We start from the raw sequence: 26,576 nt of genomic DNA, 5'->3' as shown, positions 1-26,576 counted from the left end.
TGTAATGGCCAGACGAAGTCTTGAAACATACGCAACTAAGATTATTCAATAAACTGTGCTCTTTCTATAATCATCACTTCATCTCCAGCGTCTGCTCCTCCATGGCTTTGTCAGTCAAACTCTTAGAAGACTGATATCTTCTGGCAGGGATTCGGCGTCCAGGGTCGAATTATATCTGATATATATGACATCGAGATCCATCCGATCTAACATTTTGCACGATCTAACACTGTGGAAGAACCCTCAAAGTTACACATTTTCTGCCTTATCTATCCCTAAATGGTGCATATTAGTATATTAAAGGGTTAGTTCACCCAAAAATGAAAATGATGTCATTAATGACTCACCCTCATGTCGTTCCAAGCCCGTAAGACCTCCGTTCATCTTCAGAACACAGTTTAAGATATTTTAGATTCAGTCCGAGAGCTTTTTGTCCCTCCATTAAAAATGTATGTACGGTATACCGTCCTTGTCCAGAAAGGTAATAAAGACATCATCAAAGTAGTCCATGTGACCTCAGTGTGTTAGTTAGAATTTTTTGAAGCATCGAAAATACATTTTGTTCCAAAAATAACAAAAACGACGACTTTATTCAGCATTGTATTCTCTTCCGGTTCTGTTGTCAATCCGCATTCATGAGTCTGTAAGACGAACTGACATGTTATCTGGTGCGCCCGAGCTTCGTTTACAGTCTGAGGGAGACGCACGCTGTAAACAAAACAATCTTTGCAAACATGTCTAAGGATTTCCACACAGGGGAAGACTTGCATTTTTTTTTTAAACCAGACATATTTATTTGAACCCGAATAATGACATAATTTTGATTTTTGGGTGAACTAACCCTTTAAGGGTACCTTAAAAGTACTTTTGGGGTAGATAAGGTATGCGGCGGGTTGAATGAGGACACAGAAAAATGCTCCTTTGTTTCATCCATTAAGCACAAATAAAAGCCTGACAATGCTAAATGTTCAGTTTTCTGATATTATAATTCACAAATTAAAATTTGGCAATAAAGTCAATGTAGACCAACAGAGTTGTATGAGGCAAATAATGGTGCGCTAATTATTTTATGGTTTTTATACTGTTTATATGGCAGAATATATGATAATGTAATATGGGGTATATATAAAAAAACTTGAACTTCCATAAACCCTTAGAGTATTGGTCTGTATTCAAACATTCTGAAAGTAACAAAAAGTAAAGCATTCACGTGACTGGAAAGAAAGAAAGGCTTCGTTTTTGTTTGACCATGTGTTTCTCTGAAAACAATACGTGCTCCAGCACGGAGATTGATGAGAAATTGTGCTGCATACTCGATACGCGCTTTGAGGCTTCAGTGTCATATGTAACATTGCCCCAGTGACAAGCTAAAGATAAAATTTTCCTGTCAGCATGTATTAACACATTACAGCATATTTAGTTACAGATTTCACATCACACATTCCTATACATGCATACATAAATATCGAGGACATATCACTCATCTTCTTCTACATCATACATATCAGCCAGTCTCTTGAAGTGAGGTCCCCAATGCTGCAGATGCTGGAAGTCCTGATCTCCATCGCTGATGGACGACTGCAGAGAGCTGAGAGATCCGGCTTCAGACCCCTCACCCTCATGAGCAAACACCAGCATGGAGTCATACGGCGCCACATAGTGGTCATCATCTGCTGTGCACAGATTCTACAGAAACAGAATCCAATATATTACACATCAATTTAACTCATGATGATGGGGATTCTGTTGTGGACATGTTCCTGGATCTTTTCTTTTCCATAGTTCCAGGGCCAACAAGTATGTTGAACTTGCAGAAATCATGGTGACTCTTATGCACATATACACACAAACACTCTATACATACTTCATAAATGAAGTGTCCGATATCTTCATTTTCTTCTGGATGTTGGCGATAGAAGACCGTATATAAGGCCGGCGGGGCAACATCTGTAGAGAAAATCTCTGGACTCCAGCACAACTGCATCATATCATAGTCCTGTAAAACACACACACACACATGTACACACACAACATAAGCACGGAGCAAAGTAACAGTAAAAGGCTTCAGTGGATTCAATGAATATGACATGAGGAAGACCATGTGCACCTGGTCCTGTTCACCACCTCCTTCCTCATTGTAACAAAATATATTGTCCCTATCTTCTTGTTTGAGGCTAAACTGTTCCAACTTTCTCCCACACTTTCTCCTCAGGTAAAGAAACAACAGCAGAAGCAGCACTAAAGAAAAGAAGATATATATATATATATATATTTTTACATATTATCAGCACTGTTATTAGTGGAGATTGCAAAGGCTAGTATCATTATACAGTAATAATAAATGTTTCTTGAGCAGCAAATCAGCATATTAGAATGATTTCTGAAGGATCATGTGATACTGAAGACTGGAGTAATGATGCTGATAATTCAGCTTTACATCCCAGGAATAAATTACATTTAAAATATATTAAAGTACAAAACAGTTCTTTAAATTGTAATTATATTTCACAATATTAATGTTTTCACCATATGCTTGAATAAATAAATGCAACCTTGGTGTGCATTAGAGACTTCTTGCAAAAACAATGTTAAAAAATGGTAATTCATAAATAGATTTACAAATATATATTTCGAAATTAAAATGTCCTATTAAGGTTTATATATCTGATTTATGAATCACATTTTTCTTTTTTTGTAAACCCATATTTATGAGTTGTTTGCTTACCAAGAAAGCATAAGATAGCTGCTAAAACATAGACGGACAGGGTGGAGATGTTAGCAGCATACACACCGCTGGAGCAGGTCACATCATCATCTTTACAGTCACACACCTCCACTATGATAGAACAGTCCTGAAATAACATCTTAGAGTCGTACACACGCAACAACAGGCTGTAATCGCCAAGAGCCAAACGTCTGAGTGGTCTCAACCACGCCGCACAGCCTGAGAATACCACAGAGAAGATTGCGAGATATACAATTTATTTAGAACAGATTAACAAAACTTAATGTTAGCTGAACCAGTCTTACTGGAGTTGCTGATGATGGTCCAGTTTCTTTGATATTCTTTATGTAGCTCTGTGATGAATGGTGGGCCGTTTTCTGGTCCATCTGGATCTGTGATGGTCAAACAAACAGGCTTTGTTTCTTTAGAACATATTGGGACTCTGCGCTGCTCCAGCACTGGAGCGTTGTCATTAACATCCAACAGCTTAATCACTAATGTGCCTGTTCCTGTGGCGGGCTCGTCATCTAAACAAAGAAATACAATGCAACAACTTTTAAGGCTTGAGGCATTGCCTTGATCAGAATAATTACTAAAGTGTGCAGTTTAAAAAGAGTAGCTCACCAGAAGAGTAAAATTCTGTTATCTGTAACAAGGAGTGTTTAGGAGAAAGTCTACTCTGCTCTTTTCCACACAGTCTTTACTCGTAAGTTACCATTAAATGATCATTTGTGAACATGGACCTTTTTTTTTTTTATATACCGGTAAATCGGTTCTGGCAATTTCCCTGTATGAGAAGATATAACATAAATTGTGGAAAACAAAACTGATGCTGTGTGTGAACAAAGAACTGGATTACCGGTATGAGCGCATACAAGGTCAGAACATGCTTACGTAAAAAGTCTGCTTTGGGCCAATCATAAAGCTCAGTGCAAGCTGTTTACAGTAAGTTCCACTGCTTTTATCTGTTTTTCAATATATATATGTTAGATGGACATCTGACCGACCGTTGCGCCATCAGTCCTGTGGCTCTGCAGTTATTGAGTACTATAATAACTGCAATAGGCTACTATACAGTATTATGCATCTTGTTTTTTTTTAAGAGCAAAACCACATTCTGTGTGATCATCCACTTAACGCCTGTCACTACAAAAAAGTAGTCAAATTGGAAAGTGTGAAACTAAAACACTTCTCATCCAAGTGGATGAAAAAAAAACAAAAAAAAAAAAACGGGTCAGAGTAGGTCATTTTCTGTGATTGACATTGCAGAGTTTACCAGTGTTTTGGTACTAATGTATGAATGGTATCTTAGTGTTAAAAAGACAGAACTCCATTGCTTACGTTAATTTGTGTATTTACTGGAAAAGTTGTTCTGGTAATTTAACAGTAATTTACCGGGATTTACTGTGTGAAAGGGGCTAATGACCACAGCTGTAAAATTCCAAAAAGGCAAAAAAAGTATTCAACACAAAATATTATATTATGAAAGTCTAATAATATATTCCAAGTCTTCTAAATTCTACATCAGATTCGAGCAACAGAGGAGTGAGTAGATGACAAATTTCATTTTCGGGTGAACTATTCCAAGTCTTTAATCATCTAGATTTATAATTAAATTACCATCGTCAAATGCAACTACTAAGACTGTGTACTGATCATCTCTTATGAACAAGGCCTCTCTGTCCAATGAGCTCCTGACTCGGATGAGTCCAGTGTCCTCTGTGATCTCCAGCCAGTTTGCGAAATCATGCAGCAACTTATATCTGACATCAAAACAAAAACAAAACAATGAGCACAACAGACACAGTGGTGCACATAAAATCGTATTGTTTGTATGTGTACTATTGTAGTACCTTGGAGTTAGGGCTGTCACAATATCATATTTTTTTTACTACAAATACTTCACAATAACGATTAACAATATATCTTGATATCTATAGAAATCTTGAATTTGTTTTATTTTTTTAAATGCTATCATAAAATAATTAATTTATTCATTACCAATGAATAACACCATTGCATACAAAAGGTCAATTACACTTGATAGAGACTAAAATGAGGGCACGCAAGGTCTCTCGCTCTCTGCCGTGCGCGCGCTACACGTACACGTACAGTAGGCTATGTTCTGTCTCGCATGCGCGGCTCAGCACAACTCCAAAAAGGAGGACAAATGAGTGTCCGGCTTGAGGCTGCGCCGGACAGGGGGCTTAAAAACCGGACTGTCCGGCCACCCTAGGACTGATCACAGTGAACCCATGAATCACTGATCATCACCACCATTGTTATGCTTTTTACCTGATCTCGTATCAGTTTTATAAATTTGCAGACATTTTTATGAGGCATTTGAGTAATTAAAGCTCCAGTAGGTAACTTTTGTAAACAAATATTTGTTAAAACTGTCATTATGTCCTGACAGTAGAATATGAGACAGATAATCTGTGAAAAAATCAAGCTCCTCTGGCTCCTCCCTGTGGTCCTATTGCCATTTGCAGAAATACGCCGCTCTCGGTCAGAAACAACCAATCAGAGCCATTAGGAATGTCTTAGCAGTGTCAATCCACTCGTGTACGCGCTGATCACCCCTCTCTTGCACAGCGCGAGCGCGTACCGTCGTTCGTGACTCTCCAGTTCAAACTCGTTCATCCAAATGAACGAATCTTTTTTCGAGTCATTTTGTTCATTCAACGAACGAAATGACTCGAAAAAAGATTTGTTCATTTTGAACCAGTCTTTTTCGGAGTCACTTCGTTCAATCAACGAACAAAATGACTCGAAAAAAGATTTGTTCATTTTGATGAACGAGTTCGAACAGGATTACGAACGTGCATCACAGAACAGAGCAAGGCGAGCATTTGTGCTTATAAAACTTAAAGTTTTGTATTTATTTTTGAAATGACCGATCGTTTCGCTAGATAAGACCCTTATTCATCGTCTGGTATCGTTTAAAGCCCTTTGAAGCTGCACTGAAACTGTCATTTGGTCCTTGAAACGTTTGTGTCCTATTGAAGTCCATTACATGGAGAAAAAGCCTGGAATGTTTTCATCAAAAACCTTCATTTCTTTTCGACTGAAGAAAGAAAGACATGGACATCTTGGATGACATGGGGGTGAGTAAATTATCAGCAAAAGTTTTTTTTTAAAGTGAACTAATCCTTTAACGTTATCTTACTAGCTATTTATAACTTATAGAAAGAGTGCAACGTTATAAAGTTACATGTATTGCAAAATACATAATGATTTGAGGACCAAGTTTGTAGTCAAAGTATGGGCAGGCCATAGTCAATGTAAAGCATATTGTTGATGTTTCGTCCCTATTAGTGAATGTTCCATAACTGTTTATAATCCGCCGTCATCGGTGGTCCTGCTTACTAGCCTGCGCGTTCACGGCCGGCTCCGCTGTGGGGGAGGAGCTGTGGAGGGAGGGCTGTAGTGTAGCAGAGAGCAAGGGGGTTGGACCTGTAAGTTGTGCTTCAAATTTTCAGGCCAAGTCAACATTTTCTCTAAACTCCCTACTGCAACTTTAAAAGAAAGAGTAGTGGTTAATAGTCTCTTATTGGCCTGTTTTGACAAACCCCTTTAACCAAGTCCTGCAAATTGATAAAAGAACATGTTATACAGACACTTCCTATTTATTGGTATTTGATCATTTGTTAATTGCATTTAATAAATAAATACTTTCATTAAAACTTTTGCAATGGGTTTTAAAAGCTGTTTTTACATATGTTTTGGCAGGAGTTAATTTTTTTGCATTTAAAGAGTTTTGACCAGCAGGCGTCACCAACGTGTGGTGTTGAGCGGTTCGAAATAGTGAATAATTTTGCGAAGCAATTGGTTCAATTGGTTAAAAGCTTCGAAAAGGTTTCTTCCATCACTAATCAGTCCAAACACGCATTATAGTGTCAATCAAATGTTTGAAATAACTTATCTGCGAACTGCTTTGGCTTCTTATCACAGAATGAGGCAGAAATTATATTATTTTGTAGTATTCTATACAGTGATAAAGGCTATGTCGATTAGCATTGCATTATAAATATACATTTTCCTTATAAAATATACGGTTTGAAGATAAACAATACTGTTGCAATCGTGTTAATTCTCTTCACGTTTCATCAGTCAAAACATTTCTTTCTTCTCTTTATTCTTCTCCAGCGTCGAGTATGAATGAAACATACACAGACTTTAACGCTGTACTTTTCATTTTATGGTTTGTGGTTATGACAACATAGTTGAAATGATGATAAATAATACATAATTACTGTAAATACATTAATATGTTGATAATTTAATACCATATACTTCAAAGTAACATAGTATTACATTGGATAACTGTTAAATGGTACCACCACTGCACTTTATTGTAAAGGCCTTTTGTGATTAAAAAACGTTTTAGTTGGTTTAGTTGTTTTTTTAAAGTACAAAGAAATTTTTCAGATTAAAATAAAAGAACATACCCAGCAGGCATTTCAATGTTTACTGAATCAACGTCATGTATCAAGGTTGAGTCACTGTTGAAATCTGTTTCAATTTTGCAAATCGGATCAACGTTGATATCAAAATTGTTCAAAGTTGGATTATAAGTATTCTGTAAACCCTTTTACAAACATTTAGCATTAAACATTGTTTCAACGTTGAAAACAACAGACATTATTACAACTTTGGTCAAGGTTGGTCACATGATAAATATGCTAGATAAATACAAAAATGGGGTTGATATGACACACTGTATAATTGTGCTGTTTTGTGTATGTATGCATGTAAAACCTTATTTTCTGCTCTCTAGTAGTGTCTGGGTCTTTGGCTGTGTATTTTTGGATGGTGCTTCCCACCACAAGGTCCTCATAAACTATGATCCGTTTCTCTGCAGACTCAAAGACAGGTGGCTCGTTTACATCCTGCACAGTGATGGTGACGGTTGCAGTAGAAGTGGGCAAAGGAACAGCAAAAGGAACCTCGTTCGTTACCACTACCAGCAGAGAGAAATTGTTGGCCTGCTCGAAGTCCAGAGCCTAAAAATATACGGACAATTGGATGTTTATTTTCCGAGGAAAAAAACAATCCCCATCACTGACCCAAGTAAATAACAAACAAAGAAAAAGCTTGTAACAGCACACATGCTGGTGGAACGAAATAAGTCACGGTGCTATTGTGAAGACAATAAAATACTCAAAATGTTTGGGGTTAGTAATATTTATTAAGTTTTTATTATTATATGTTTTTAAGACTGCGTTGATTTGATCAAAAATACAGTAACAACGGAAATATTTTAACTGTCATTACTCCTGTCTTCAGTGTCACATGATCCTTCAGAAATCATTCTAATAGGCTGATTTGCTGCTGTAGAATTTTTTTTTATTATCAATAAATCATCAACAGGTGTGCTGCTTGCTTAATATGTTTTTGTGTTTTTCAGGATTATTTGATGAATAAAAGTATTCATTTCTTTCTAAAATTAAAATTAAATTCTTGCAGACCCTAAACTTTTGAACGGTAATTTAATAACAGCATTTATTTGAAACAGAAATCTTTTGAAACATTATAAATTTACTGCCACTTTTAAGCAAATGAATGCATCCTTGCTATATTCATTTCTTAACTGATTCTTAAACTTTTGAACGGTAGTGTATCAATCTCAGTGTGTTGTATATTTTCTTTGTATATTCACTTTTGATGTTGTGATAATTCCCACCATCCTGCTGGGGCCGGTGCTGATGTTGAAGAACCCTTCCTCGTTTCCCTGGATGATGGTGAACTTTGCCACTGAGTTTGCAGTTAAAGGCTCATCTCTATCTGTGACGAACAACCTTACAACAATTTCCTCAGCCTTATTTTCTTGTATTGTGCTTGCATACTGTAAAAAACACACACAAACAGATTGTTTCATAAGGACTCAATGCCATTGCCAGATGTTTAGAAAATTAAGCATGAAGCGAAAAACAAACAATGAACTCACCGTTCTTTTGCTGAACTTGGGTGCGTGATCATTGCTATCAGTGATTATGATGGTGACCATACAGGTGGAAGAAAGACCGTGACCATCCATATCTGCCGCCTCTACATCCAGCGTATACACTGTATGATTCTGTTACCACAGGGATGGACATGAACACATTCGATCAAAAGTGAATTCTGTTCTCTTGAACTTGCTATTAATCAAACTATCACGACGACAACAACAAATATCAGTTTCCACAAAAATATTTTACAGCTCTCGTTTTCAACATTGATAATAATAAGCAATGTGTCTTGAGCACCAAATAAGCACATTAGAATTTCTGAAGGATCATGAGACACTGAACATAACAAATTCTTACCGACCCCAAAATGTAGTGTACATTGAGTCTATATCACTGAGCTTTAACTAATTTGCTACTAGTGATCATCCTGGTGCTTTTAAATGTGGGTGCACTAGTCATAAATTGTGACTTTACCCACCCAAAAGCACAGTCATTTGCATTGCTAGAAGCACCTGACACGAACCTGGGCAAAATTCTGAATTTAAGTTGGATTGTGAATTAAATTTTAAACTTGCTTAAACTTTCAAACAAGGCATTGTAAAGCCATCATTCAAAGTATGTCTTGATGAACTTAAACAGTAAAACCAGAGTACGGTAATCCGCAGAAACCACCCACCACAAAGAGAACACTATTGCCAATTTAGCCATTAGTATTTCGACACCACAAGTTGCCACTTAGCGGAAAACCCAGCGTATTTTAGCCAGCAAGCAAACTAAGTCAGAGATCGCAGATTCTACCCAATCTAAAAAGCATCCATTTTAAAAGCTCTATGTTTAGAAGAATATTAAAACGCGGATAAATCAACTCCTCAACTTAAAGTGTAAGGCTCGTCACCATTTATTAATAATTGCACTTGTTCCTGTTGCATGTCCTGAATCTGGAAACCAGCGTGAGGGTCGAGTCTGAGGAGGAGGGAGAAACGACCCTCTCCAATATTTAGAATTTGGACTGCAATACCCATTTCAAACACTAGCTATCAATATTACATACTGCACCTTTAAGTATAAGTTCATCTAATATTTATATATCATTTAAAGATTTCTTTTTGGAATTTTGTCTTTACTGAGCATAGGGAACTGACAGGAAGCAAAGTGGAGGCAAGCCCAGGAAAGGACCACAAGCTGGGACCCGAACACAGGTCGGCCGAAGCGCAATTGCGCTACACAACAAGCTTCCATAACAAAAATTATTTACAATAGCTTTAGTTTTCATAACAACCGGTCTCTACATGTACAAAATCACTTAAGTTTAATACCTCTCTGTCCAAAATGCCCATAGAGGCCAGACTAATGACTCCATTGGTTGGGTCAATGCGGAATGCCCCAATGCTGGGATCCTGTGTCACCAGTTTGTAACGCACAATGGCATTTAAGGTTCTGGGGTCATCCAGGTCCTCTGCTGTCACTTGTATGAGAGGCACATCTGTATAAAACATAGTATTTAGTGTTATTTTATCTTCTAAGAAACAAATGTTTAGTTATTGAAAGATATTTCTGAGACGGATAGAAGGATCTCCACATCCTACTTAGTTTGGCCCGTTCTAGGACCTCTCCCATAAAAGGATTTTGGGTACAGAAGGGTTTGTGGTCATTTTGGTCAAGAACTTTTATGGTGAGTTGAACAGGGGTTTCAGTGTAGTCTTGATCCTCTGCTGAGGCATGAGTTGTGAGCTGCTCAAGTGCACAGACACATAACATACAGCAGTTATAAACATAAACTACTTCTATAAAATTACACACTAACTTTGTTATATTTGAGATCCTTCGATCACTGTAGGTCACTCACAACGTATTCTTTAGTTTCCTCTCTGTCCAGGTATTTGGTGACCCACAACATGCCTGAATATTTATCCACTTTGAAAAGGCCCTCGGGAGGCTGGTCGGCTCCAGCACCTGTTATTTTATAAATCATTTTCATGGAATCAGCAGCGGTGGACTTCATCTATAGAGCAAAACATAGAAGCAAAGAAAAGAACTCTTCTTTTATGAAATTTTCAAATAAAGACAGAGCAAAGAAGACAATGATATGCAAATTAAAAATAGGATACAAAGTAAAAAGGACATATAGAAGAGAGATACACCTTCACCACTTGCTTTGGGAATGGGCCTTTGTCATTTTCTGAAATGCTGACAGGGGGAATCAACCAATCCCTCTTTCTTCTGATCATGGCATTAAATGGCCTGGGAATGTCCCTCATCAAGACACTATGGGTCTCTGGGGTTGTGCTATTCTAAATGACAAATTTAAGTAGAATAACCAAAATATGTAAAGATTTTAAAAGATTTTGAACTACAGTACAATGCTTCCAAAAAGTATTTGGTCTGTTCAGCTGCATTTTTAAAATCCAAAATACAAGTTGCCTTTAAATCAAAGCAAGATAGCACTAACACACTTTTCTAAATGTTTGTTAGGTTTTAGAAAAAAATTTGATTAAAATGTATTTTTACAATTTGTGGTTGTCAGATGCAGGTAGAAAATGTGAACAATAAACTGACTTGAATAATAATAAAAAAGTAATTGCAAAAATGTCATTTATTTGCAGATGCCACTTGTTTTTGCAATGAATTTCATTTCAAATAAGCATCCAAAAACTTTTTGGAACGACCAAAAACTTTTAGAAATAATAAAGGAAAAAAAACAGTTTTATAATAAATATATAATAGGGTAATTTATATACCTGCCAAAGCAGACTGCTGTTTCTCGTGTCAAGCATGAACTGTCCCTGTTGAATGGCTTCGAAATACTCTGGTATGAGCTTTCCATGGATAGTGAATATCACCTGTTAAAACATAGATGAAGCATGCATCATTTTATATGATTTCAAATAATAATAAAAAAAATTCAAGTAATCAGAAAATGTACAACTTTTAACTTGAATCAGGTTGCATACTACTATAGGTAAAGTTGGAACACATAATACTATGTTAATTCTGATGCATTCATTTTTTCTACATTCTATAATAAAATCTGCAGACATGACTACTTTTAAGGAAGTAAACGCACTCACACAGTGATTAATTTAAAAAGAATGACATGACTCTGCATTGAAAACAATTTCCATACATACAGTACATTCAGAATATTTAATTTGAATTAAAATATAACATTTTGTAAGATCCATTTTCTGGAATTAAAACTTTTACAGACAGAAATACACACAGATGATGGTGTCTTCATAACAACATGCATTGAACAAAAATATACGAAAAAGATAAGTAAATTAAACAACACTCACCAGAGACAAAACACAGGTATATCCCTTCATGCTCACAATGTAACAGAGTAATGAAATACACACTTTCTCTGTGTATCTCTCTTCCTAGTTCCTAGAGGTAACTGTGTTGCCTAGTTCCTGTGCTGTAAAGTCTGATCTCAGTGTGTGTGTGTGCGCATTTGCATGTTTATGAGAAGGTGCTAAAGGCAAAGCGTCAGAGGACAATGCGTTTCACGACAGATGATGGCATGTTTAAAAACTGATGAAGCACACATAAGTGTAGAAGTCATATGCAGACATTGCATGGACAATTCAGTTATAGCTTCAGCAAACTACATCCATGATTGTCAGAGAAGTGACAAAAAATATTTGACAAAATAAAAAAAGTTTATTTTCTAATATTATAAAATGCAGACTTTTTGCAGTGTATTGATGCTTCAAGCCTAGGGCCGAACAAATAGACAAAAGTGCTGCTGTCATCATGGAAAAATTACTTCATGAGAATTGTTTATTTTATGGAGATGCAGCAGTGCATCTGGTGAATTTTCTGGTGAGACTTTAAAAAACTGTTCCATAATTAATATGTAAAAATGCAGGAGCAGCACAACATTAACTCTGCAGTTCCTGCCATAAACTACTGTAGAAAGGTGGCAAACAGATGATTTGGGTTGTTGACTTTTAGATAATCATTTACTGAATCGTATGCAAATACTGGAGAACTACTAATGACTGACTGTTTAAACTTTAAAATAATTACTAATGAACCACTTTACACAAAAGTAACCTCTTAAATGCAATGTTGATAGCTAGCCTTTGCATTCATTCAATTGCAATAATTGGCAACCATTTCACTGTTCACCATGATGTGGTTTTCTTTAAAAATTATCATACAGTTTAGGACAAAACATGGAACTCAAGCAACCCAATAAGGATGAAGTCTAAGGACTGAAAGAACTCATAAGCCAATTTAGAACAATCACCTGGCAGTACAAGCTAACTTGCCTCACAGAATGATATGGAAGTGTGTGTCCTACATCTGGTTTCTTTAGGATTTCTCTTTTGATCATTACCAGTAAGTGTCTATCTGGATCAGTATTTAAACCTGATCTTGGCAATATGCTAGTATTTTCTAGATTATGTAAAAAACAATACAGAAAATACTAGTTCCTTTGGAAACACTTAAGGCATAGTACGTGATTATTGAGAAAAATGTATCATTTACTTTAATACAGGGATAAACTAGATTAGAGAAAGAAAAATTTCAACTACAACAGGAGTTTTTAGTTAGGACATGATTTAGGACAAATACAAAGTGCTCATATTTCTATTTGGTAAAATGGCTTGTACTGATGTTCTGTCAGGCAATGTAGAGATCTGCAAAAAATAAAATAAGATCTGCTGCCAAGTTCACGCTTAAAAGAAAAACAAACACTTAAGGGCCAGGCTTTAACAGCCATTTTTATTTTACAATACCTTTACCAGGATATTTCATATAGTTTTATATAGTTTAACACAGCAATAGCATATGAGACCCTTGGCAAAAACACATATATAGGACATACATGGCACAGAAACATTTCCTAAGAGTCTCACAGTCCCTAGAGTGGCAACTCTTCACTCTGAAGACAATCAGAAGCTTCAAATAAACCTCAAAAAGGTCACAAGGTCATACCTTGCTCTCTCCCCCCGCAAGCATGGCAATTTCTAAGGCATTTTCAGACAGATAGTTCTGTAGTGTTGTTTTTACTCTTGCACATTCCAGATTTGAACCCAAGAACCCCATATGACCATCAGATTAGAGTATAAACTCAATTGCTTAGTTTGTGCTGGCCAGACTGTCTCCCGAAATATAATATACACCTCATTAGATATAATGCATGGTCAGGTACTCCCAAAATCATTTTTGAAGTATACAACTGCCAATGTTTTTCAAAATCAAGTTATGGAGGTATACTATGAAACAGTCCTCGCTGAAAAATTATAAGCTATACGATTCATGACGTACTTATATTGGACATTCAAAATAAAAACTATTCTCCCTTCTAGGTGACGACTGCAGTATGACAGTCATTTAAATTGTTCCCCGAGTAAATGAAAAAGCAAAAACATAAAAAGCTTCGGTCAAAGGCAGACAAGAAGTGCTTTCCAACTAATGCTATAAAAAACTATATTGTTTAGTGTAATTAAGGAAACCCTCACAAAAGCATAACCCGGAACAGATTGCATTAAAATGTAAAACTTTCATTCAATAATGGGCGGTTGTCAAAAAGACAGGAGATAAATAAACAGTCATATAGGCACTCAAGAGACTTGCCTCATACATATAAACTGGACTGCTCTCTTACTACATGGTTTACCTAAAAATTAGGATTATGAAAATTATGGATATGGATTATAATACACCATTACGTAAAACAGTCCTGTTTGGCTGCCCCCGAGTTTATTCTCAGAAGCACTTCATTTATTTTTTTTAGTGCCACATATGATATTCTCAGAGATCTCCTTTCTTAGTGTTACATGGTGAGGTTTTACATTTGTGTTGTGTTACAGAATGCTCTCACGAGAGGTCCCAGTGTTAGAGGATGTGCTGGCCCGATTATCGTTAGAAAGAGGCTTCCTGTTCCAGGTAAGAAAGTCCAGTAAGGTTTGATTTAGTTTCTCCATCCAGTCAGACCTCTCCTCTCTTGTGTCTGCTGAAAACCAGCACCTGCACCACAAAAGATCATTTAAATACACCTTAAATTCAAAACTAGTGTAAACTAATAAAGAAATATTACAGGACTGAATGCAGAAATGTGAAGCTCATTTGGTTTTGCGTGATTATCTTTTTTGGAACTCTACGAACATGATCACTACAATCAATGTCATTAGATGGAAAAGAGGAGCATGTCATTTCTCCTTTGTGAAAGAAGTGTCATTTCTGGCTGAACTATTGCTTTAAAGTGCTACTTCACTGGCAAAATGGAATACAAAAATGCAAAGGATCATCTGTAGTTTTCACGGAAGTCCTGGTGCTTTCAAAAGTCTTCAGCTGACAAATAAACGTGAATATCTCTGTCCAGCTAACATAGAGAACGAGTAAACGTTGTTCATTTACGTATACTATCGACATTGTACCAATACAAAGCAGGTTGAAAGGGGATGCATTACTTCTTCAAGGTCTGGCTGTCTTCTTGCTGAAGGGTGTTAGTCTCTACTAACTCAAAGGTGTGCGGCCGTGCGCAGGACTCTCGCTCCACAGGCCTGACACTGCTGAAGCCAAAGAGAGAGAGACTGCCATCTGCTGGCTGGAAGAAAAGATGATAAAAAGACATTGAGTAGAAAGGATGCGCATTACCTACAAACATGCTGCACAAACACACCTTGTCGCCCATTTCATTAGGGTGGTTCCAGTAAAGCAGGTGTCCTCCTTCCAGAATGAAGTAGAACCTCTGCCAGGCTCCAAAGCCACTCACATCCTCAAACATAGTCTACAAGTGGAAAAAGAAAATATCAGCATACATTTCACAGCACATTTCCTACACAAACAGATCATAAATAACACGAAATAACGAGATTTTTTGGTCCAACACAGATGAAATTAATAATTAAATCACAAAATGAAGTACTGATGTAATAGGCGAGGAACACTGCTTTATTAGTCTCTTCCTCAGACCTCAAGCCCGCACTCCGTTCGTTCACTGAACTTTACAGTGCTTCATCAGGCTAGGCTGACTACTGCTTTCTGAGACCAACTGCAGCTATACTATGCAACACATGAAATATTCTTGTATCCAAAGCCATTCTCAAACTTTCATTTCAAAACTTGCATTCATCAAACTATGAAGATAAACTGTTCCCTTATTTCACACATCTGGTTTAGTAAATATGTATTATCACAGTTTTGCTTATATACAAATTAACTGAGGGAGCACTGATATGTTAAGTGCCCTTTTCATGCAATAAAACCAGCCAACTGAGGCATCAGTCAGGTTCTGGGACACATATACACCAACCCACCAAAAAGCTCTGATGCTGGACATTGGAGTGGCCCTCACTGTGCAGCCGCAGATAGATGTGGCCCTCTAGAGGAGAGAGGAAGGGAACCTACACAAAAACAACAAATAGGTAAGTTACAACACAGGAAAAAAAAAAAAACAGATGGGTTTTTTGTAATGGTTAATATAACCACATTGGTTATATTGCACATATCTAAATATAACATTCAAAGAACATTAAAAACAACTATAATAATTCTAATGAACCACATATCATTAGAATTTACATTTTTGACAACAGGGCAAAACTAGAACAATGAATATTTAATTTTCCAGGACTCTCCAATTTCCTGATATCTCAGTAATAACACACAGAACATTAGGAAATTCAAAGAGAGGATATATTGTGGGATAATGGTTTAATTTATCCCAAAGCAAACAAAATAATTTTTTGACCATTGCACAGGCCAGGACATTTAAACAGAACACAGATGAATAAAATGCACAGCATTTTACTCTGTCACACACAAACACAGAAAATGTGCAATGCCCACTAAACCAGACGCAGAGACTAAGGTGGAAAGAGTGACACCTTTTCCAGAAACTCATCTCCAAGGAGTCGCCTGATTTTGCCTTCAAATTTCATCTAAGTGGAAAGAAACAGGAGAGATGGACAGAGACCCAGTTACATCACCACAACTCCCACCACAGTGCAAACACAAGACAAAACCTCAATACACCGTTCAACTATTGATGTCCTAGTTAATGCCCAAAGTGAAGATCCACAATTAACAGTGTAAAAGTGTATACAATATTTATTATTGTAAGTGATACAAGTGCCTAAAAAAGTGACAACACACAAACACTTCCTCTCCTTTTTCTCTCTAATGTGACCCCAGTTTAGCAGTATCAATACCTTGTCCAGAGGAAACTTGCTCTGTCCCAATGAATTCAAGGTGATCTTGTGAGAGCCCACTAATGTAAAGTTACTAGAGCGTTGGGTACTCAGACCAGGCAGAGTAGCAGCTATAATGGACAGAAGAGAAATATAAATATCTGTTACCACCAATCAACCGATGATTAAATGAGGAACTTAGTTAAATACTTACATGTCACACTCTGGTTAGACTTCTAGGAAAACAAAAATAGACATTTGGATGACCTGAGGTTGTCTGTCATTCAACAATTTTTCATTGATTAATTTTCTCCCAATTTAAACACACATTGCACCTCATTCATGATACATAAGCAGAATTATTTTCTGAATTGTGTGTGAAAGCATTCTTATTGATTGTTAGAATTACAGAAAATACAGAAATTTTATTAACGCATGTTTCATGAAGCAGAGAGAGAAGATGCATACCGTGATGCTGTGGAGAATCTTCTTGGGTGTCACCTAGAAACACAAACATTTCTGTTGCAGTTGTGCATTGACAAAAGTAATAAAACACTCTGCTCTGTACATAGCATAACATACCCTTGACTTTGTTGAGCTGCGAAACTGCTGAGCATTAACACTGCTGGTATTACTCGGAGTACTGGACTATAAAACAGAGAAATACACAAAGTCGTATAACAAACTAGTTTGAGGAAGAAAAACAAATTTGCGAGAGGGGCAATTTCTCTTCGAATGAATGAAAACAAATATTTTTGGTGGTATATGAGTGGTACCTACCAAACTGTAAACCTCAACATCAATCTCAAAACTGGAGCGAATGTCTTGTCTGTGGAAACAAACATTAAAACCAGGGTAAATTACTAGTGTTATATTTAAAAGCCTTCTACCCCAAAAAACTGTGCCGTTTTAAACTCTGATATCAGTTTAAAGAAGCAGAAGAGCCTTTTATGTAGTGTAAGGACTCACAGTGTGATGGAAGTCGGGAAGGAGATGGTGTCTCCATTTTGGGCATCAGCAGCTGTAGCCAAAGGTGTCGCGACAATGTTACATGGGCCATAACGGATCAAAACGAAGAAGTAGTGCGTTGGACGGCCTTTATAGAGACAACAGTCATAACAAATTGTATGTAAACACCGACCTTGAGCAATCAAGATTTAACTGCTTCCAAAAATAAATATGCATCAACACTCACCTGTGCGAGCAGAGCACACAAACTCCACCTTGAGGGGCAGCTGGATGCTGCTGATGCTGACAGTGCCCCTGCAGGGCTGAAGAGCTGCATTCTGGGACTCTGGTTCTCCAGACTCGCCCTCTCTCAGCCTGCTGACCTCTGCCACTAAAGCTGCTCGCTTCTCACCTGCATTACAGGGACGGATTAGAGCCAAATCAGAGCATGAAGCCCGAGTGATTATCAGAAGGTTCAAGCTTTTTCACTAGGGTTCTACTATACTTACTGGAGACAAGCAAAAGTTTCTCAGCCTCAGCCTCCTGCTGGGAACCCTTCCCGTGTTCCTCATCACTGCAGCAGCTCAGAGCTTGCAGAGTCTGTGTGATGATTGTCTGCAACTTGGCTGCCTCCTCATTTAAAGCCTTAAATGGACCAAATACAATCTCCTGCATCAACTTTTGCATGCATGAAGTCTCTTAAAACACCCCGGAAGTCTCTCTACAGGTAGACAAATGAATTCAATATCTATAGACCCTTTTCAAACCTTAATTCTCTCCTTGATGTTGATGGGCTTTTTTGAGCATGTCTTCTCTTGAACCTGCTTCTGAACTCCAGGGGTCAGGCTCTGAGTAGAGGGATGGTGGATCTTCCTTTGTAAGCGGTAAGCGTCAATGCTGTCAATTATAGGTAAAACAACAGTCAATCATAATGACCTGTGTAAGTAATTTAAAAGGGATACCAGTGACAAAATACCAGTGGCTGAGCAAAATCGAGAGAGCTGAGTGGCTCATGACAGATATGATACTGTTATGTACTATTGTTCAAAAGTTTGGGGTCAGTAATATATTTTCATTGCACTTTAAAAAAAATAAAAAAAATAAAGCAGCCTTGGTGGGCATAACAGACCTTTTTAAAAAACATCTTACAAACCTAAACTTATGAACGGTAGTGTATATTATTATAAGAGAAAAACTGGCTGATATATCAGTCTATCACTAGTAGGCATTATGCATCATCATTTCTAAATACCAAGAAAGATAAGCACAGTGATAGAGAATGACAATAAGGTTCTTCTTTTTCAAGTGAGGCACACCTGTATAAAGGTTGAACATTTTCAGCAGGACTATCTGTTATTTCTTCAGGGGAGGGTGGTTGGACTGATGGCTTAGACACAGTGATTCCAATCTTCTGTAGGAACAATAGAAAAAATAGTCTTGTTAACCACCTAAAACATTTATATCTATATAATCGATTACATTCTCACGCTCTAACTGAAAGTTGCATGTATCTGTATATGTGAATTTCTCATCTACACAAGGGGGAAAAAAAATATATTTTTTTTTAGGATTTAATTTCATATGAAGAGTGGCATATTTATGCTAAAAGGCATATTGTTGTAGGGTTTCATAGGCTACAAAATACACAGCCATATTAATGCAATTTCTCCCATTTATTGGCTGCCACTACAAAATCATTTAAAACATCTGAAACCAGGCCAGTATACCAGTGGTGTGACAACAGCCTCCACAGATTTGCTGAGAGGAGAGAGGATACAGCTGGGCGGCAGGGTTAGAAAGTCGTCTTCAGCACTCATGGGGGCGCTCTCCTGTTTCCCCTCTATTTCTCCTTCACCATGGTCAACAGACTGGACCTCCTTGTCGTCATCCATTGCAGAACTGGCATCAGGAGTTTCTACACTGTCTTCACACATCTCGCTATGGTCAAGAGGCTCCTCATTTAAGGTGACTGTGACTGGTTCTGGTTTGTCTTCCATTTCAACTGTGTCTGGTTCTGCTTTGTCTTCCTTTTCAGGCTGTGATGAATTGCTATCATCTTTCTCCACCTCCTCTTCCTTATTTTCATCTTCACCTTTATCTTCCTTTTCTGCATGCTGTAGGACTTCCTCAAACATCTTGTCAATTAGGGCGGAGTTGTTCAAAGCCCCAGATTCTGTTAAAGATGTATATGTGGTAATTATGGCCAATATGGTAGTAGAACTAATAGATTTCAGGAAACTACATTTACCTGTTGAGGTGTAAAGTTCTTCATTGGGGAAACGGATGTCCACAGTACATGGAAGTGTGGTGTTCAGACTTCCATCAAATACCTTACTGTCACCTTCACAGGAGCTGAATTCAGTTCCCTTTAGCTCTTCCTGCAGAACAAATAAAAGGCTGTGAATAAAAGCTGAAACTAGGTTTTGCCCTACCTTCACAAATAAAACGGTGCGCAAGTGTGAAACAAAACACTGTTCTTCCCAAGTGAGTCTGTGCAAACAAATCACTTTGCCCCAGCGACCATAGGCAAATACAGGAGGATGAATATCAAAACCAAGGGTGAGGAAAACCACAAAAAAAGAGAGAGAGAGAAAACAACCCAAAAAGGAGCTGAAAAATCAAATACACTTCAACGAATTGTCTCAAATACGTGCTCACACTCCCGGGCTGTAATGGAGGCCACTGGAGTTTTCGAGTTTTCCTGTAAACCCAGGGAGAGGATGTAGATGGAGATGCCCTCTGGGAAAATGGAGATCATATACTTTCGATCTAAACTCCTAAATGCCCTAGAGCCAAACAAGATTCCACAAGTAGCACAAAAACATCATAACTTGATTGGCTCACCTCAGCGAGGGAAGAGTCAGACAAACTCCTCTTCAACCACATGTTGTCTGCCACTGGCTGAACCTTCAATAAACGCAACTCATCCTCGCGTGCCTGCACAAGAGACGGTTGGTCTTAGTAACAATACAAATCCTGCTCTAAGAGAAGTGTTTCTGAAGGATTGAATAGTCAGAAAAAAAGGTCAGGTGCGTGGGACAGATCTACCTGGCGGATACGGGAGGCCTCTTTACTGCTGGGTGTCACTGCAGCGTTCAGCTGCTGTTGGATGCCATGCACAAAGCTGGAGAGATTGCGTGTGCAGGGGGTGGAGCGACCAGGGCTGTTCAGAGGCGTTGGAGCTTTGAAGCGCTGCAGGCGAGAGCTAAACTCTCCTTCACCTTACATAAAAACACACATTCAGAAAGCTGGCCACAATTAAAGAGCATCTTTGACATAATACATGATGCAGTAAATAAAGAAGCATAGTGAAGCCTGTGTGTAAGAATATACTCACCAATGTGACAGACCGCCGAGGTCATGCCACCGACGCAACCCTCAGACCCGGGGTCAGACAGGCAGCGCTGGACTAACCCAGTCCCACCTGACCAAACAGAAAAAGGGCAATTCATTACTAAACTTCGGAAATATAATTAAAAAACCCGATTAAGAGCATATCGACAGCACAATTCTAAACATTTCGAGGCAATAAAATGAGCATGCATTATAAAAAGGGCCCGTAGGATAGTTAATAAATAACATGGCCATTTAACATCAAGATTTTACATTCAAATTCACATTTAAAGGAAAGAGCATTTTGTAGATGATTTAGTTGGTCAACATTTGGTAAACAAATTTAGTATACATTCCCAAATTTCTAAAAGAGGAGAGTCTGAAAAGAACAAATAGAAACAATATAAACAAATAACAGAAATGTAAAAAGCAAAACTTATTTTACTGTCAGGAAACATGGTGCTCCAGTTTTACTCCATAAATTTACATAAACTGAATTAAAAAACAAACATTTCTCAAGCAAAACGATTTTTGGAATGTAATGGAAAATCAACTTGCAAGTTAAAAGACATGAACAACTGCTAGAAATTTTTTGAATTGTTTGGCAGAGTGAATTTTCGAAATGATCAATCTGAATTCTTACCATCTCGTCTCTGGCTGAGTTGCTGGACCCTGGAGCGGATGGAGGATATGGCTGGAGTGTCTGGTTTCACCTCTAGCTCTGCCAATCTCAAGCGTGTCCTGGCAGGGGATTTTGTGGGGTCCAGGTTCTCATCTCCCCCAGCCAACCGCCTTTTCTTCAACAAATTTTCAAGTTCTGGAAAACATTATGTAGCCTAATGGTTAAACTGACAGTGTCACATGTAATCTGTGTAGCTGCTATATAAACAATAAATTAATGACCTCAAGCTTCTGTATCTTAGACTTTTCATCAATTAGCCTAACAAATTAATACACTCATAAATGCTGTGTCTAGGTAGGCACTTGCACACTGGTTTGTGTGTATAAAGCGTGAATGAGGTTAGTCTTACCACTACAAGTTGAAGGGTTTTCCTCCAGTGGATCTCTCGGTCTCTTTTGATTTTCCATCTTTTCACCTGACAGTTGAAAAACAGCTTCAAGTTCAAAGAAATTAAGTTTAATTTAGACTTTACAACATATTGAAGTAAAAGAGACTGTCCAGTCTTAAATCATCTGTATCTGAGATTAACGTTACATGAATGATAGGCTAACTGTTATATGAAATTCGACTAGTTACTAACTTTGTTTACATAGAGTACTATAGAACAATTTATAGTTTCACTTCAAATATTTATATCTACAACAATAAACTACGACCGTTGACGTTAAGATTACAGATTAATCTAAACGATCGAAAATACGTGTTTTTCATAAATCGAGTTTAACGTTAAGAGGCCAATGCGCTGCTAGCAAGCAATCATTGTTGAACATTGTTGAAAATACGATATCCAAAATGGTCGGAGTCGTAAAGAGTGAAAGGCTATGGTATGTGTTTAAATATATTAAGTCATTTTTGTCAGTTTTATCGTTAAAATATATTTGTCTTACTCTTACCTCAGTAAAATAACCGTGTCAGAGTTGGTGGAGTTTTCAAATGTCTATCTGTCTGTCAGCTGAGCTCGAGCGTTTGAATTTCCGCGGGCGTTACGCGCATGCGCAGAACATCGGCTCAGGTCACTCCGCAGAGCCCTCCAGTGGCCTGATGATTAATGCCGTTATGATGTGGAGAGATTTACATAATATTTGCACAAATAAACAAAAATACTTACATAAATGTTCAATTCCATTGTACCTGTTATGTATGCCTATCATTAGATGTTGTGTAACAGATAAGTTGGTTTAAGCATGAGCTTAAGAAAAATTCTCATTGTTATTAAAAACAATTCCACATATCTGACTACAAATGTCATTCCAAGATACTAATAACTACAGAATTTAGACCAGAGAGTGAAATGTATATTTTACTTTATATGAATCCTTTTGAGGTGTTTTAGCATTATTTTATTTAATAACCTTGTTCTTATAAGGCATAACATAATATTTCCATGTTCAGAGACTACAATGTGACTTAAGGCTCTGTGGTTGCTTCTATCTTTGTGGCATTCAGAAAAATCAACAGATCAATCTGATAATTTGGATTAATCATTTTAATAACAAGATAGACTGAATATAACAGACATCATAAAAATACAAAGACAAAATTCTGCAGTGAATATATTATCCCATTTTAAAATTTCTGATAGAGGAGTCTCTGAAGTCTGTCACTCAAATTAGAACAGATCAAATAGTAACAATATAGACACAAGTAACAAAAATATAAAAAATCACAAAACATTGTTTACTACCAGAAAATACGGTGCACATTTTACTTCATAAATCTACACAAGCCGTGTAAAAAAAAAAGACAAATTTTCTCTGCAAAGTGATTTTGAAAAGTACTTCCAAGTTGATGTAATGTTGACACATAACCTATAAAAAAAAAACTTCCATAAAACCAGCCCCTATGACCTTCATACTTTGCACTACAACTATTATCAGTTGAAGCATTGCCAAGAATTTTGTGGTGGTACTTTGACACAACCTAAAAAGTGCAAAGTGAAAATGTCTTCATAACACAAGCCAAGACAGCTCAGAAACAAATAATATACAGCAGAAGCCAAGTGTGCTAAATTCATGTAATATTCAGACTGCACAACAACTTAAGCTTAATGCAAGTGATATTAATGTCTTATGGAACAGCTATGGAATTCTAATTCTACTGCTGTGAAAATTAAACTTAAATGACCACTTCTATGAACAGATATACTATAACAGATATACTATAACGAAAGATTTGTAGACATTAAATATAAAAAACAGCCTAATGTAATATAAAACATAGCCTACATAGACAGATTAAGACTTGACCTAATGTACCTTCACATTTGATGTCATTTAAAATGAACCAGTGAATTCTACCCATTGTTTGTATTCACATTTTCCAAAACAAAATGCAAGAATCTGTTGCAAACTCAAATTAAAGTTACCTTCAGGAATTTTGAGGTGTATGCAGTGCACTGGATGAAACAATATAAAAGATAAAAACTGCCTAAAAATGCATAAAAATTCTCAGCTGAAAACAATTCTTTAAATCTAACTGTATATGTATGAAACTTTAAAATGTTGTTCTTTATTCGTTTTTAGTTTTGTTGAAGTTCGGGTTAAAGTAAATCACGGTGACAGTGATGTCATCACGGTACATGCGTGCTAAATCGCTAGGCAGAGCCAGCGTGGTTGCCAATCTCTCCTGGTCCATCTCACCATACTCATTTGTGCCCAGTGCATGGCGAATCAAGTGTGTGGCTCCATTCAAATCCAAAGCGGGTGTTGCCCTGGCCCGTCGCCGCAACAGCAGCTGCTGCATTTGTCCCAAGTTGAGCTGGCTGGCTGAAACTGGATCCTGCAGATGAATACCTGTCAGATGTTCCGCCACAAGCCTGACTGCCTCATCATTGTTCATCTCGTCCCAGAGACCATCAGAGGCCAAAATCAAAAATCGGTCCTGTGGCCGCAACTGGTGGTAGGTGACATCTGGTGTGGCCTCCAAGTAAGGTGGGGTGAGATAATTAGGTGGAGCATACTGATAAAGATTCAATGTTTCTAAATCCGATTCTCCATTCTCTAGAACACTCTGCTGTAGCTCACGGCTCCACTTAAAGCGCACGTCGCCGAAAGCACGCAACGGCATCAGGACCCCGAGCAGCCTGTCATCTACGATTACGGTTTGCCGTTCACTGGCCGGGTGCTGCCGATAGATCCGCTCCAGCTCGGTTACATTGGCAGCGTTGTGGTCTTGTGTGAGTGGAAGAGCACTCCAGCTCCCATCATCCTCCTGGACACCCAACACTGCCCGACAGTCTCCTGCATTTGCAACATGCACACCCCCTTGTCCAACGTGAGCCACACAAGCTGTGCAGCCAGCGAAGGCGGCCTGGATGGCTGTGTTCCGCATCAGGTCATTTGCGAGCGGCACCTGCGCCTCAAGGGAAAGATCCGTGTCGAGTCGTTGGAATGCATAGCAGAGAGCATCATCAGGGCGCATGCCGTCACCGTGTTCTTCACTTGCCAGAAGCTCCTGCCAGTAAACACGCAAATGTTCGGCATAGAGGGCCGCTGACTCCCTGTAGTTGTAGTCATTATGGTGCTTATACCACTGCAGGATGGGCGGCACGGGTCGTACGGTCTCCATGGCGGCCTCTAGATCCTCCAGGACAGACTCTGCCATCATCGCCACAGCAATGTAATAAGGCAGGCGCTCACTGACCGCTTGAGCGCACACATGTCCGCCGTGTCCATCAAACACACCGAAAAGCATGCCACGAGTCTGCAGGCAGTTGGCGCTGCTGCGTCTGTCCTCTAGCGGAGTGTTGGCTGAAAGCTGGTTACTCTCAAACCTCAGCACCGGACTGGGACCACCGCGGCCATCAAATTCTGGAATACGAACAGACTGCTCGTTAGCACACAGAACAGCATTGATCTGCAGCCGGCTCAGCTGGAAGTCCATGTCATGTCTTGGAGCACACAGTGTGTTCTCTCCTTCCTGTCCTGAGCTTCCATCTGATCGACCACTGCGGGAGGAGAAGCTCCGGGTTTGAGAAGGGAACAGGCAGGTGCTAAACTGTGCAACAGGTATAACATGCTGGCTGGCTGCAAAGAAACGGGACAGATGTCTTCGGCCAGTGTAAAAGAGGAGTCTCGAATGCAAATAGCCAGACATTACTGCCTGGATGCAGTGACTGAAGCAGTCTACAACTCCAGCATCTGGGAAAACACAATGTGAGATCACATATGGTAACAGACAGTCTTAAATTGAAATGAACAGCAATATGTTGTAGAGATTAAAAGCTGCAAAAATAGTTGTTTTTACAGGCTCACGTCAGTGATATAACCAACAAAGATTGAGAAAATGTTAATAGATACTTACAAACTATTCCAACTCTTAAATCGATAAAGGCATACGTATAAACACAGTTTCCCTTTAAACCATGGTTTTAAAGTGAAACGTGCTAGCTTTACAAGCTAACATACCGGCTTTCGTGATAAAATTGGCACAATGGTTAATTTTGCATTATATTTATGTTTGTCTGCAGATTGTGTAATTGAATAGATATGCTGGAACTGTCAGTGCAACAATTCCGTCAAAGAACAGCTTTAATATGAGTGAAATGCGGAGTCAAAGTGACATACCTGGCACTACTCGCCGAATGATTCTTCTTCTTCAGTGCTTTTCAGTTCCATCGCAGCAGGTTGCAAACATGCAGATCCCAGCGCCCCCTACAGTCCTATGCTATGTGTAACGTTACTCAACATTTTACATATATATATATACATTGAGTTTTTTCGTAACTAAAAAAATATACATATAAATGTGCGTCCAAAATAAATAATATAAGTTAATTAATTGCGATT

The 26,576-nt window shown here is 38.1% G+C and overlaps 3 protein-coding genes across 8 annotated transcripts; all 3 read right to left on the bottom strand.

The window, feature by feature from the left end:
* Positions 1–769: 769 nt before the first annotated feature.
* LOC143697156 (B-cadherin) lies at positions 770–12,005 on the bottom strand. Its single transcript, XM_077194071.1, has 15 exons — positions 11,976–12,005; positions 11,418–11,519; positions 10,821–10,970; positions 10,526–10,681; positions 10,266–10,410; positions 9,996–10,162; positions 8,676–8,804; positions 8,412–8,573; positions 7,487–7,731; positions 4,346–4,488; positions 3,031–3,252; positions 2,726–2,944; positions 2,108–2,238; positions 1,865–1,996; positions 770–1,686 (listed from the first exon to the last, which is right to left on the bottom strand). Exons 1-15 carry the CDS (start codon positions 12,003–12,005, stop codon positions 1,477–1,479), a joined length of 2,343 nt encoding a protein of 780 aa, XP_077050186.1. The 3' UTR covers positions 770–1,476.
* A 1,381-nt stretch (positions 12,006–13,386) lies between these two features.
* Positions 13,387–22,769, bottom strand: anln2 (anillin, actin binding protein 2). Of its 5 annotated transcripts, none has more exons than XM_077193739.1 (24): positions 22,683–22,769; positions 22,139–22,204; positions 21,751–21,924; positions 21,112–21,198; positions 20,823–20,995; positions 20,619–20,711; positions 20,433–20,513; positions 20,023–20,152; positions 19,502–19,947; positions 19,091–19,185; positions 18,542–18,671; positions 18,284–18,419; positions 18,022–18,186; positions 17,796–17,922; positions 17,607–17,655; positions 17,409–17,474; positions 17,295–17,327; positions 17,041–17,062; positions 16,848–16,957; positions 16,524–16,577; positions 15,954–16,040; positions 15,317–15,424; positions 15,105–15,241; positions 13,387–14,661 (listed from the first exon to the last, which is right to left on the bottom strand). In XM_077193739.1, the coding sequence occupies exons 2-24, from the start codon at positions 22,194–22,196 to the stop codon at positions 14,499–14,501; spliced, it is 2,724 nt and encodes a 907-aa protein (XP_077049854.1). In that variant the 5' UTR covers positions 22,197–22,204; positions 22,683–22,769; the 3' UTR covers positions 13,387–14,498. The 5 variants fall into 5 exon arrangements, with proteins under 5 accessions (XP_077049854.1, XP_077049853.1, XP_077049857.1 ...); XM_077193738.1 differs by having other exon boundaries at positions 22,139–22,222; positions 22,683–22,765; XM_077193742.1 differs by lacking the exon at positions 20,433–20,513.
* A 491-nt stretch (positions 22,770–23,260) lies between these two features.
* Positions 23,261–26,435, bottom strand: pdp2 (putative pyruvate dehydrogenase phosphatase isoenzyme 2). 2 transcript variants are annotated; one of them, XM_077193748.1, is made up of 2 exons: positions 26,355–26,435; positions 23,261–25,928 (listed from the first exon to the last, which is right to left on the bottom strand). In XM_077193748.1, the coding sequence occupies exon 2, from the start codon at positions 25,882–25,884 to the stop codon at positions 24,298–24,300; it is 1,587 nt and encodes a 528-aa protein (XP_077049863.1). In that variant the 5' UTR covers positions 25,885–25,928; positions 26,355–26,435; the 3' UTR covers positions 23,261–24,297. The 2 variants fall into 2 exon arrangements, with proteins under 2 accessions (XP_077049863.1, XP_077049864.1); XM_077193749.1 differs by lacking the exon at positions 26,355–26,435 and adding an exon at positions 26,196–26,268.
* Between the last annotated feature and the right edge of the window lie 141 nt (positions 26,436–26,576).

The sequence above is a fragment of the Siphateles boraxobius genome, unplaced genomic scaffold, assembly GCF_051911475.1.
Source record: "Siphateles boraxobius isolate OS27281-9 unplaced genomic scaffold, OSU_SipBor_1 31, whole genome shotgun sequence".
Classification (NCBI taxonomy): Eukaryota; Metazoa; Chordata; class Actinopteri; order Cypriniformes; family Leuciscidae; genus Siphateles; species Siphateles boraxobius.
The sequence above is the reverse complement of the archived record's forward strand: the minus strand, read 5'-3'. Positions and strand labels throughout refer to the sequence as shown.